This window comes from Orcinus orca, chromosome 13 (genome assembly GCF_937001465.1).
Source record: "Orcinus orca chromosome 13, mOrcOrc1.1, whole genome shotgun sequence".
NCBI classification, from domain to species: Eukaryota; Metazoa; Chordata; class Mammalia; order Artiodactyla; family Delphinidae; genus Orcinus; species Orcinus orca.
Window position 1 is genome coordinate 388,483 of NC_064571.1, and position 12,734 is coordinate 401,216.

Sequence of the window (12,734 nt, forward strand, 5' to 3'; positions counted from 1 at the left end):
AAAGCATCAAGTCTTGAGATCTTACAGTCATTGACTTTGTAACCCTGAACAGCAACAACCTTCATTCCCTTATCTGTAAATTAAGGATATATGGCCAGTGATTTAAGGGATAGAAAAAGGATCAAATAGATGCAAACTTCAAAAAGCATTGTGCGAAATGTAAAACCCCAGACAGGTAAAAATATAAAGAACTATAGCGATTTAGACAATTCAGAGGAAAAATCTAGTGTGAACGTTTTATTTTGACAAAACAAACTTCACAAATTTTACATTCTAAACTCCCAAAGTTTCACTTATTTGAAAAGTAAGAGACAAGGCATCCTGGACTCCAAGATTTCAGGCATGAATAGACTAGTGCCATATTTTCAAGTTTTATAAGCTAGCTGTACTTTATACACCATAAAAGTGAAGAGAGCTGTGACAAATTCACTAGTGTCCAGTGCACCTGTAAGAAACACACCGACACACCTGGAATTTCTAACTAGTTTCACATCAACGACCTCTGAGTAACTGACGTGCATATTTCCATTAATAGTAGGCACAACTCCACAAACATCAAATTACACAAATCACTTGTTTTTTATAATCTCAATTTGGAAATTGAAAAAATAAGAGGAACAGAGTTAAGCAGCTGCAAATGCTGCACTTACTGCACACAAGTACATCATGACAAGGAATGCTAAAAGTTCCCCCAGGAATGATTTTTGAAATTTTAAAGTATATTTTATCTGAAAAGTTGAATTCTTTAATGTGAAAAGCAAGTTAAGTATTGACTCCATCCCTAAAGATCTAGCAAGTTACAGATTCTGTGCAATTAGGCACTAACATACACATTTGAGAGATTAACACTGTTCAGTGGAACATGGAGGTGGTTCCGCAGTGTTTTTATGGTTCACTTTGGCTTCACACGTCCTTGAAACCTTAGACTCAGTGAGAAGTTACAACTTATCCCACACTAGATACAGGCAATGTAGTTATGATCCGGAACAAATGACTGCTTTTCACCTTCAAGGAACCTAATTTTGATTTATACAAAATTAGATTTTCACCCACATGTATGGATAAAAGTGCTTCTCAAATGTACATATCCCACTTCCATAATCCTAAAACAAAAGTAAAGGCACACAAATGGACAATGGTTTATATATTTTATGTGAATGTTTTTCGTTAGTCTTTAAACAAAATCAATTGCTGTCTAGAGATGTGTGACCAACTTGTTACAAATTTCTACAACTTTGGAAATTAAAGATCTAAGAACTCTCTAAACACTGCAGTTCTGTGCAATTCATGTATTGGTTCATTCACTCTGCAATCTGTTAACTCACTCTGTCATCACTATAGGCTGCAATACTTATATTGCAGCAACTATGAGACCAAAAAGGCCAAGGGAGAAGGACGTTTTGGAATTAGTCTCCCACAAGTCGTTTTGAATCTTGTTACAAGTGAATTTAATATGCCTGTGAGCTAAATTGAACAATAATTATAAAGACATTCACCCTAACATATTTGAACGAAATATAATTAAGAACCACAGTTAAACGAGTCTTTAATTTTAATGACCGATATTTTTTCACTTATATGTGAAGGGATTCAATAACCAGCAGCATTTAAATATAGAAATCGTCCCATCTATTTTCTTTTCCCTTTTATAAAGTGCTATTTTTAACTGGGTAGATTTACTAGCCAGCTTTCCAATAACTTCATTCCATGTCTCTAATAGATTCAAGGAAACACTGGAAAACTGAAAAGATTGAGTATTTTAAACATTTGCAAAACATTGCTACAAAGTATTGAGACTATGAATGTATTTCATTAGTAAAATAAAAAGTGTACCTTGGGCTTCCCTGGTGGCGCAGTGGTTGAGAGTCCGCCTGCAGATGCAGGGGACACGGGTTCGTGCCCCAGTCCGGGAAGATCCCACATGCCGCGGAGCAGCTGGGCCCGTGAGCCGTGGCCGCTGAGCCTGCGCTCCGCAACGGGAGAGGCCACAGGAGCGAGAGGCCCGCGTTCCGCAAAAAAAAAAAAAAGTGTACCTTGTGTGAGACTATTAAGTTGATTTAATAATTACTTCACAGAAGCATCAGTTCATTAACATTTATGTCAATTTTTGTTAATAATCTAAACCAGAAACAGTTTCTGTAGGCAATTCAACTCTAAGCACTGTCAAATAGGGTCATGCCAAGTAGAACCAACGGTTAAATTACCCCCAGAATAAAAACTCAGACAAATTCAGACTTTGGAAAAGCAAAACAAGTTAGTGAGAATCAGAACCAGAGGTAACATTTACTTAAAAGTACCATACGTTGCTAAAAAGGGTTTTCTTTAAATAAAAATTTATGTAGTTATTAATAATGTACCTTAATACTAAGTGCAGTGGTATTAGAGATAATTAAGAGGAAACCACACAACAGATTAACTCAAAAGTGAATGTTGCCTATTTCTTTAGTTCAGTGACCAAAGCTGAAATTGCTTTCGAAAAGAGGTGAACACTACTTACAAGTAGGGTACCAAGAGATTTCCAATTGCATTCACATTATTCTCTAATTAGTATTTGTGCATTTCAACTCTGACCTGACCTTCAGTAGCATCTTAAAATCAAATGCAATTAGTAAAAACACAGGGTAGTATGTCGGTTTGTTCACACTTACAAACACTACCAGCTTCATTACAATTTGCATTTCCTGTTGCTCTTGGAAGAGTCGCCACTATTAAAAACAGATACGAATGTGCAATGCTCCTTACTCTGCATGGTAGCCGGCAATGTTTCAATCAAAGGGACCCTCAGTCATCAACTCTGCACCTGATTTTGATACACTTTCAGTCCTTATAAACAGGGACTCCAGCGCAGAAGGGTGGCAGCGGGAAAAGAGGCCTAGGTCAAGGTTTGAGGAATCGCTTGGAAATCCACTGCAGCCATACTGCTAAGGAGAATTCCTCCCCATCCTTTCCAACCCCCCGAAGTAAGAATGCAGCATTTAGCTTAAGTCTTTTCTGGTCTCACTTCCTTGTCTACACCTAGTACCCTATTCCTAAGACGACAAACAAGTCTTAGAACGTTCTAAAATCATTTTTACCCGAATACATTGGACTTGGGTCTCAGTTTGAATGAGGATGAGTGGCCTTTAAAAGACCGGTCTTCCTCTTCGTCCTCCCCCTCCTCCAGGGGCTGCTCCGGGTCTCTGAAAGAGGGTGTGGTGTGGATGATCTGGGTTCGGAAGCGGATTTTGTTGAGTCTGGGTTTCATCCGCCCACTAGAGCTGCCCGAGGCTTTGCGACCCGGCTCCTTCGCTTTGCCCGCAGCCAATCCCTCGGCCAGGTGATGGTGATGGTGGTGGTGGTCCCCGCCGTCCTCCAGAGCGTGCGAGAGTCTGCCGGAGATGAGGGTCGAGGGCAGCACCCTCGAGAGCCTCCAGCGCCCTCCCCCGCTGCCCGCCGTGCTCTCGGCTTCGTCCTCGTCCAGGGCGCCCACCAGGGTCCGGATCTCCTCGGCGGTGCTCGGGCTCAGGTACTGCGAAGGCTTCTTGCCGCTGTAGTCGCGCACGTCCACGTCCGCGTCGTAGGCCCCGACCAGCAGCTTCACCACCTCCACGTGCCCGTGCATGGCCGCCAGGTGCAGTGCGGTGTAGCCGCCGCTTGTTCGCGCGTTGATGTTCACCGGCAGCCGGTGCTGGCCCGCGAAGCGCACCAGCAGGGCCAGCAGCTCCTGCCGGCCGTGCTTGGCCGCCCAGTGCAGGCAGGTGAAGCCGGTGATGAAGTCGCGCTTGGCCAGCAGGCCGGGCTCGCAGGCCAGCAGCCCCTCTAGGCTGTCCCAGCGGCCGTCGGCGGCCGACAGCATCCACGCGTGCTCCAGCGGGTCCAGCGTCAGCGCGCCCGCGCCCTCCTCCTCTGCCGCCGCGCCGTCCGCGCCCCCGGGGCCGCGCCGCAGCTGCGGGGAGCTGCCCGCCGCCTCCCGGGGCGCGGGGCGGCCGGGCCGCGGCGCATCGCCAGGCACCTCGGGCCGCGCGCCCTCTTCCGCGGGGCCGCCGCGGGGCCGCCTCCCCGGGGGCGCGCTCGGGGCTTCGTCCGCGGGGTCGGAGGGGTCGGCGGGGTATGCCGCCGAGTGCCCCGGCTCCCTGAGGCGGCCGCTGGCGCGCTGCTCGGGCGTCCCGCCCAGGGCGCCGCCGACGGGCTGCTCCAGCTCGGCCTGTTCCCGGGCCCCGCACTCCACTGGACCCTCCATCCGTGGCCGCGCACCTGGCCGGCTCCGCACCGACGCGGCTGACCCCTCCTCAGGCCCCTCGGGCGCCGCAGCGGCCTGACTAGCCGCCACCGCCCCCCGGCCGCGCCCGCGGACGCGCCCCCGCCGGACGGACACGCCCACTTCCGGCCTTCTCACTGGCCGCCTTATAGCTCCCGCGGGCCCCGCTCCTGTCCGACCCGCCCCCTTTCAGTCCCCGCGCAGGCCGCAATCAGTGCTCTCCCCGGAGAACACGCCCTGGCTCCACCCACTTCCGGCCCGTGAGCGGTCCGCAATGGCCGCTCCTGCCAGGGGACACGCCCAGACCCTGCCCACTTCCGGCGCCAGCTCCGGCCGCAATCTGTGCTTCAGCCCCGCCCCGGCGGTCGGAAAAGCAGTGTTCGCTTTTCGCGCGTCTTTCTCCTCGCGTCCCGAGTGTGCTCCATTCCCTCCCCGGCACTAACTGGTGGTTCGCTAAAAGGTCCGGGCACTCCTGTGACAGGCCCGCTTCGCGCGCGCGGCATCTGGGCGCGGTGGAGACGCGCAGCCCGCCCCGCCCCCCAGCTCACTGAGGCCGCTGGACCCCTCCTCTCATTTCCCCTCCCCTCCCTCTTGGACCCCTGCCCGCCGCGCCATCCGCCCGGACCCTACGTCACTGAGGCCACGGGACCCCTCCCCTCAGCTCCCCTCCTTTCCCGACCGGACCCCGCCCCGCGCCATCCCCCCCGGCCCTCTACGTCACTGAGGGCGCCGGACCCCTCTCCGCCGCTCCTCCCTTTCTCCCTCCCGTCCGCCCCCTTCTGTCCCGTCCCGCCCCCAGCGCCCCTCAGCCGCCGGATGCGCCATTCGGCCGGCTGCAGCCGCATCGCTGGCCCTCCGTCCGCCCAGCCCCGCTCGTACCATGTCTTCCGAGGTGGCGCGGCACCTGGTGAGTCCCCCGCCCCCCCTCCCCGGGACCCCCGCCTTCCTGCCGCGGCCCCTCCCGGCGGCCGAGGCTTCGCGGGGCTTCCCGTCTACCCTGAAGTTGAGTCTGAAGCGGGGGCGGTTTCTGTAACGGTCCCGAACGCGCGAGAGCGGGCCGGTGGCGGGCTGGCCCACTGACTCGGCCTCCCAGGCCTATAGAAGCCCCCCATTTTACCCAGTATCGACCTCCTTGGGATTGGAGCCTTTTTCTCCCGCCTTGGCGCCCTTTTCTGTTAAAATAACTGATGTGGCTGATTTGTTCGGTGCTCTCTACCTTTCAAGTCCCTTTTATGCACTGATCTCATTTCAGAGTAAGCCGTGGGATGGTCACAGTTGTGTCCTCGGCCATTCCAAGCTGTTCCTTGCCCTTTTCACTCTCATTCTCTTGTGAGTGCCGTGGAGTTTTCCAGACGCTATAAGTTGTGGAAGGACCACTTGCCTTTTGAAAATTTTGTTTTAATCTCTGATACTACAAATATCAGTGGTCGTAATCCTTGTAAACAAAAACTCTTCGGGGGGGCCACAACAGCGAGAGGCCCGCGTACCGCAAAAAAATAAAAAATAAATAAAAAATAAGGGAATCAAAAAAAAAACTCTTCGGGGGCCTGAGACCAAAAAGTTTGAAAAGTGCTGGTCTAAGCAGTCTCCCAGATTAAAAGTTTAGGTTGTGGGGACCTGAGAGGTTGGGTGATGTTCCCAAGTCACACAGCCCGTTTGTTTGATAGAGCCTGGAGGAGGGTTTTTGTCCTGATTCGGCCCAGGTCTCTTTCCTCTGTGTCCTGTCGTTAGGGAGGTCTCAGCTTTCCTGTCTGGACTGCCTTGTTACCGTTGCTGTGTTTGTGTGCACGTGTGGGTGAGGAAAATGTGTTTTAAACTCTTTGGTTCAGAGTGAAGTTCAGTCTTCAGAATTAAACTTGGGCTGGAGAGAGTTTAATAATTTAATTGATGGTGGATTTCTTGTCAGTTGCTGTGCTTATTTTGCAATAAGTTTACCTTTAATTAAACTTTTTGAGATAATTGTAAATTTTTGTGCAACTGTGACAAGTAACAGAATTCCCCAGCACCCTTTACCCAGTCTTCCTTAATAATAACATGCTGCCAACCACAGTGAAGAGCACATCCAGGACACTGACTCTGCTGTGTGAGGACAGGGCTCTCCTTCGCCCCAGGGCCCGTCGCTGCCCTTTTGTAGCCACAGCCACTTCCTTTCCACTCCACCTCCTCCTTAGCCCCTAGCAACTACTGCAGTCTGTGATTTCTGTAAGTTTGTCATTTCGAGACTGATATATAATGGGATCACCCAGTGTGTAACCTTTGGGGATTGGATATTTTTCACTCAGCAGCGTCCTCTGGAGGTTCATTCAGGTGTCGCAAGTATCATTAGTTTGTTCCTTTTAATTGCTGAGTAGTATTCCAGGGGGTGGATATACCACACTTTGAAGGACACCTAGGTTGTTTCCAGTGTTGGGCTGTTATGAATAAAGCTGCTTTAGTAATGTAGCATGAGGAAGGTGTAAGTCGTCAGTTCTCTGGGATTCACATGACAATTGCATGTTTAGTTTCATAAGAAACTGCCGAACTCTTTCCCAGAGTTTCTGCACCGTTTTTCATTCCCGTCAGCAACGTATGCAAGACCAGTTTTTCCACATCCTCCCCAGCGCTTGGTGTTCCTGTTTTTTTATTTAGACCTTCCGATAGGTATGTAATGATATATTGGGGTTTTAACTTGCATTTTTCTAATGTGCTTGTTTGCCATCTGTATATTCTCCAGTGAAATGTCTCTTCATTTCTTTTGCACATTGTCTAATTGGATTTTTTTTTACTGCTGATTTTAGACGTTTTTAAAATATATATTCTAGACACCAGTCCTTGCTATGTGGTTTAAAATATATATTCTAGACACCAGTCCTTGCAAATGTTTTTCCTCATTCTTTGTGGGTTTTTTTCATCCTCTTAAAGAATCTTTTGCAGAGCAAACGTTTTAAAAAGTTTTGATAACATCCATTTTATCAGTTTTTCGTTATACGGATTGTACCTTTGTGTCAAGTCTAAGAATCCATTGCCTAACTCAAAATACCAAAGGTTTTCTCTAATTTTTTTCCTAACAGTTTTGTAGTTTGTTTTACATCTAAACCTATGACCTATTTTGAGTTAATTTTTGTATAAGATACAAGACTTAGGTCAAGGGTCATTTTTGGCTTATGGATGCTCCAGCATTTGTTGAAAAGGCTATCTGTCCTCTCTTGAATTGCTTTTGCACTTTCGTCAAAAATCAGTTGAGGGCTTCCCTGGTGGCGCAGTGGCTGAGAATCCGCCTGCTAATGCAGGGGACACGGGTTCGAGCCCTGGTCTGGGAGGATCCCACATGCCGCGGAGCAACTGGGCCCGTGAGCCACAACTACTGAGCCTGCGCATCTGGAGCCTGTGCTCCGCAACAAGAGAGGCCGCGATAGTGAGAGGCCCGCGCACCGCGATGAAGAGTGGCCCCCACTTGCCGCAACTGGAGAAAGCCCTCGCACAGAAACGAAGACCCAACACAGCAAAAATAAATAAATAAATTAATAAACTCCTACCCCCAACATCTTCTAAAAAAAAAAAAAAAAATCAGTTGAGCGTGTTTGTGTGGATCTCTTTCTGGGGTCTCTGTTAGCATGCAGTCTTGATTCCTGTAGCTACATAAATAAGTCTTGAAATAGAGTCGACTGATGCTTCTCACTTTATTCTTATATTTCAAAAATTTTTTTGGCTATTCTAGTTTCTTTGCCTTTCATTATAAATTTTAGAATAGTCTTGTCTACCTACAAAGAATTTTGCTGGGATTTTGATAGATATTACATTAAGTCTACATATTAGTTTACGGAGAGGGATTTTTAAACTTACAGATTTCAATTCCTTACTAGTTATCTGGCTATTCACGTTATTTCACATTGGGTGAGTTGTGATGGTGTGTGGTTTTGTGATCCATTCCTTCCAAGTGGTCAAATTTCTGTGTATGGAGTTGTTCATAATATTATCTTATTATCCTTTTGATTTCTTCAGTCTGTAGTGACAGTCCCTGTTTCATTCCTGATATTGGTAATTTGCATCTTCTGCCTTTGTCAGTCTTGCTAGAAGTTTGTCAATTTCATTGATCTTTTCAAAGAACTATTTGTTTCATTGGTTTTTCTCTATTATTTTTGTATTTTCAATAAACTGATTACTGATCTTATCTTTATTTCCTTTGCTTGCTTTTGGTTTCTTTCGCTCTTCTTTTTCTAAGTTCTTGAGGGGAGACCTTAGATCACTGATTTGAGACTTTTCCTCCTTTCTAATATAGGCACATGGTGTTAATGAATTTCCCTCTCAGCAGGGCTTTAGCTGTGTTCCACAGATTTTAGTATGTTGTATTTTCATTTTCATTCTACCTTTAGTTTTTAAAGAGCTCTGTGTTAAATCTCACTTGAAACTCTTCAGATTTTCAGACCTTTTTTTTCATAGAAGAGGACATTAAGACTCAAAGATATGTTGTACAACACAGGGGGTATAGCCAGTATTTTGTAATAACTGTAAATGGAAACTGACCTTCAAAGGTTGTATTAAAAAGACTCAGGGAGGTTTAGTGCATGCTCAAGGAATCACAGCTGGTGATGATGAGGTCTGCTTTGGGCCATATTGTGCCTGCCACTGTCTCCACATGTCCCCCATTAGTAATTGCATAAGTTTTATGATTCAAGAGATCTTGACTGTATAGTTATTTATTGCTGACTCTGATAGTGGATCTTGTGATGACGTTGACTACCTTTTCCTGTCTCTTGAGAAACACACTCATAATTTTCTGCTTCTTCAGACTATCCTTACCAAAGCTTTTAAATGGTGTCCAGATCTTTTCAATTTCAAACTGCCTCTGTTATTTCCTATTTCAGATGCTATACTTTTGAACTCTTATGTTTCTTTTTCAGTTATCATTCAGTGAGGATAATTTTTTTATCTTAGAAGCTTCCCTCATTTGTTTTACTTTCTACCTTGAAGTTGTGACTTTTAATTCTTCTCTTTTATGTCCTGGAGTTAATTACCGTCTCAGTGTTTCTGATCTGGAGAGACATCCCTTCCCACTGGTCCAGGTCCTGTAATCATCATAAGATAATGAAAGACCGAGTTCCTGGCCCATCTTCTCTGAAGCTTACCCAGAGCGCTTTAACCTGTGGCAGTCTGTTGTACTGCTTGTTTGCCACTAGTCATGTGCTTCCTTGCAATACCTCCTAACTTATGTTTTGTATTGTTACTTAACTTTTCACATCAATTAAATTTTAGTGAACCTTGCATTTCCCCCCCACCCCCTAAATTAAATGATCTGTCTTCAGGAAAAGCAACCTGTAATATTCTTTGTATCCTCCGTAGCCATGATTATACGTCTTTGAGGACCGGTGTTGAATATTTTTTATATGGGAAGTATGTTCACCTTGAATCATTTTATTCTTGTTGAATGTTACACACATCAGTTATAAATTCTTACGGGCAGCTAGGAGCTGTTAGTCTGCATTTATGTTCTAACGAGGCTCCACCTTCCTCCAAGCTTTTGAGGTTTTTCCATGCTGATTTTGATCCTAACACAGTTCCAGACTGTAACTGTTTGTGTTGATTATTTATTTATTTATTTGGGTGTGTGGGAAAGGAGAAAGAGGGTGTTTTAAATTTTTGTAGTTTACTACAGAATAGACTTACTCTTCTCAAGAATATTTATTATCCCTTTATTTTTTATCTATCTATCTATCTATTTATTTATTTTTGGCTGTGTTGGGTCTTTGTTGCTGCATGCAGGCTTTCTCTAGTTGTGGCGAGCAGGGGCTACTCTTTGTTGCAGTGCACGGGCTTCTTGTTGAGGTGACTTCTCTTGCGGAGCACGGGCTGTAGGTGCACGGGCTCAGTAGTTGTGGCTTACAGGCTCTAGAGCACAGGCTCAGTAGTTCTGGCTCACGGGCTTAGTTGCTCTGTGGCATGTGGGATCTTCCTGGACCAGGACTCAAACCCGTGTCCGCTGCATTGACAAGTGGATTCTTAACCACTGTGCCACCAGGGAAGTCCCTGGCCCTTTATTTTTAACCATACTAAATTAATTTTCTCTGCTTAAGATTTTAAGTATTCCTAGTACAAAATACCTGATTCTCAAGGCTTTTTCAATGAGAATAATTTTTACACTTCCTTTTGATCATATCTGGGAGAAAGTCTGATTTAGATGATGCTTTATTTTAAAATTTTATTTAACACCTTTTACAATTTGTGTCTACCACTGATTTGAAGATCACGGAAATAAGCAGCTCACAGTCTCAATAACAAAACCACAAGATTAAAACTACCATTTTAAATACCTTCAAAACCAATCATGATTTAGTATGCTTAGAATTTTTTATTACTTTTAGTAAATACGCATATTCTGCTCGAGTGTTCTTCCTGTCTTTGAAATTTTGTATTTGGCAGTTACACTTATTTGAAATTAACTACTTTCTTTGTATTTCTCAAAAAGTCCGGAGATTTCTTCATTGAGGATCTAGCTGAAGCAGTTTAGATACAATAGAACTCAAGGTTCCTTACACTATGTGATTCGTTCCAGAACTAGTCATTGTAAAGGTGAACTTTTGTGTGCTAATCTTAAAGTTGTCCAGAATTGTGTTTTGATGGCCCCTTTTTCCTCATTTGTTTTGGTTAATTTAAATAATGCCACAGGGATGTACAAGCTCCCTTTTGGCTATCTGCAGGCTTTCCCTGTCAGAGGCAAATGAAGGTGTGTGGTTAGACTTTTACCAGCTTAGGGAAGCTCTGAGCCCTGGGTTTTCTGGAGCACTTCCAAGGACAGGATACTTTTAGACCATGTGTTTGGAGCATCTGTTTTGAGAAACATTGTGACCATATTCTCTCAGGAGCCATGATTGACTACATTCTAGAATTTTCAGATTTCTTTCAGTCTGCTTTTTCTGACACTAGAAAAATTTAAATTATGGAATAACTAAATTGTTGGGGCAAATTAAAAAAAATGAACCGGGTATTGAGACTACAAAAGGAAGGTAGAGTCAAACAGAGCATGTGGAAGATTTTTGAAATGCAGCCTTTGGGAGAAATGAAGTGGAGGAAAATGAACCTAGGTGTCAGAATTTCACTCCCATTTCTTTGTGTTACGAGGGAAGATGCTTGGAGATGCAAGTAAGTGGAAGTGGCAGCTGTGCCATAATGAACATGGAGGGCTGAGGCTGTGGAACCTCTGTTAGGGGAGAGGGATAAAGATACACCCTCTCAGCCGTGTTCCATTTAAGGCCATCCGGAATCTTTTCCTGTTGAAACAATCCTAAATACTCTGACATCTAGGCCTGAGACAACTGACAGATGGAAATGTAAGCATATGGCAGTTTAGCAGAGGTTGCATGGTAGTCATTTAGTTCACAAAGTATGTGTTTCAGAAATACTTATTAACAGAAGTAGAAATTATATAGGAGGAATAGGGTTGTTTTCTGGGATGTCAGACCTGAGTAAAACAACTGAAGCAAGTATTAAAATTATGACATATGCTGAAAAAATAAAATATGCATCGTGAGGCATAAGAAGGAGTTAAGGTTGGGGGAAAGGAGAAGAGGCAGTTTCTGTTTGAGATGTGTGTGCGGAGGGACCGGGAGGACGGGCTGGCCCTGCAGGTTCCTGCCAGGTGTGATGGGGTCCCCGGCCCCTCCAAGCCAGTTTCAGGCAGCCTGGCGTCACACAACCACAGGGCTTACCAAAGATGAGGTGCAAGAACTGTGGGACGTCTTCTCTGGTTTCCTTTCCCTCACCTCTGAAGAACCGGATCAAGGTTATCCTGCCCTCTATTCGGACCATGTTTATGGAGACAGTGAAGAGTCCTTTTGTTCTCATTAGACAGTGTGATTGGTATGTGTAGGAAGAGGCCGTAAGTAATGAAATGCTAGGTAGAGAGTATATTGATGGATACCATAAATGTTTTGTGAGTGGTCTGTACTCGTTTTTTCATGGACAAATGTAAGTTGTGCACAGTGATATTTTTGCTTAGTTGAGTGTATACTAACTGGACTGTTACTTTGCGTTATTAATTAAGCCAGGATTGCTTGAATGATTTTCAAACATTAAAAGATGTCTTTGTTATAAAGGAGCTTTGTTTTAAGATGAGTTATTAACTGGGGCCGTCCTGTATGTGTAAGTGGGAAATTGTCCTCATTGGCAAATTGGTAGCTAGGATGCTCAGTCTTCAGGGCAGTGACTCAGGGCTTCAGAAACAAAGGCATTGAATTCTCCTCACCAAGTCTCCTCTTGTGAAAGTATAACTAGCTTAGGGAAGGTTAGTCAGAGGTCACTTTCCTAATCCCTGGTGAGATCTCGGGAACCGAGAAAGGAGTTTGATTAGCAGTGAAAACAGGTGGGCAGTTGATTTAGGACCAACCTGGGTGAAGAGACTGGAGCGCAGGGCAGCGTGGAGAGAGCTGCGGAGGAAGGTGGGAAATGCTGCATGCAAACGTGGCCTGTTTCAGTCTTTTGTCTAGAGCAGTAATTATCATTTTTCATTATTGCCCTTTCTGGA

The 12,734-nt window shown here is 45.4% G+C and overlaps 2 protein-coding genes across 3 annotated transcripts in view; one reads left to right on the forward strand and one right to left on the reverse strand.

Moving 5' to 3' along the window:
* Positions 1-209: 209 nt before the first annotated feature.
* Positions 210-4,514, reverse strand: SOWAHC (sosondowah ankyrin repeat domain family member C). Its single transcript, XM_049695728.1, has 2 exons — positions 1,834-4,514; positions 210-1,103 (listed from the first exon to the last, which is right to left on the reverse strand). The coding sequence occupies exon 1, from the start codon at positions 4,217-4,219 to the stop codon at positions 3,071-3,073; it is 1,149 nt and encodes a 382-aa protein (XP_049551685.1). The 5' UTR covers positions 4,220-4,514; the 3' UTR covers positions 210-1,103; positions 1,834-3,070.
* Positions 4,515-4,783: 269 nt separating this feature from the next.
* Positions 4,784-12,734, forward strand: part of SEPTIN10 (septin 10) — a 53,333-nt gene continuing 45,382 nt past the window's right edge. Inside the window, exon 1 of one of the 2 annotated variants that reach the window (XM_012535946.3) lies at positions 4,784-5,144. In XM_012535946.3, the coding sequence (XP_012391400.2) occupies positions 5,118-5,144 (27 nt within the window). In that variant the 5' untranslated portion in view covers positions 4,784-5,117. Of the gene's footprint in view, positions 5,145-6,858; positions 6,878-12,734 lie in introns of those variants that run through there. The other variant, XM_049695727.1, reaches the window with a different exon arrangement.

Excerpts from the sequence above, each read along its gene's own strand:
- SOWAHC (XM_049695728.1), bottom strand. The coding sequence starts at position 4,219 with ATGGAGGGTCCAGTGGAGTGCGGGGCCCGGGAACAGGCCGAGCTGGAG.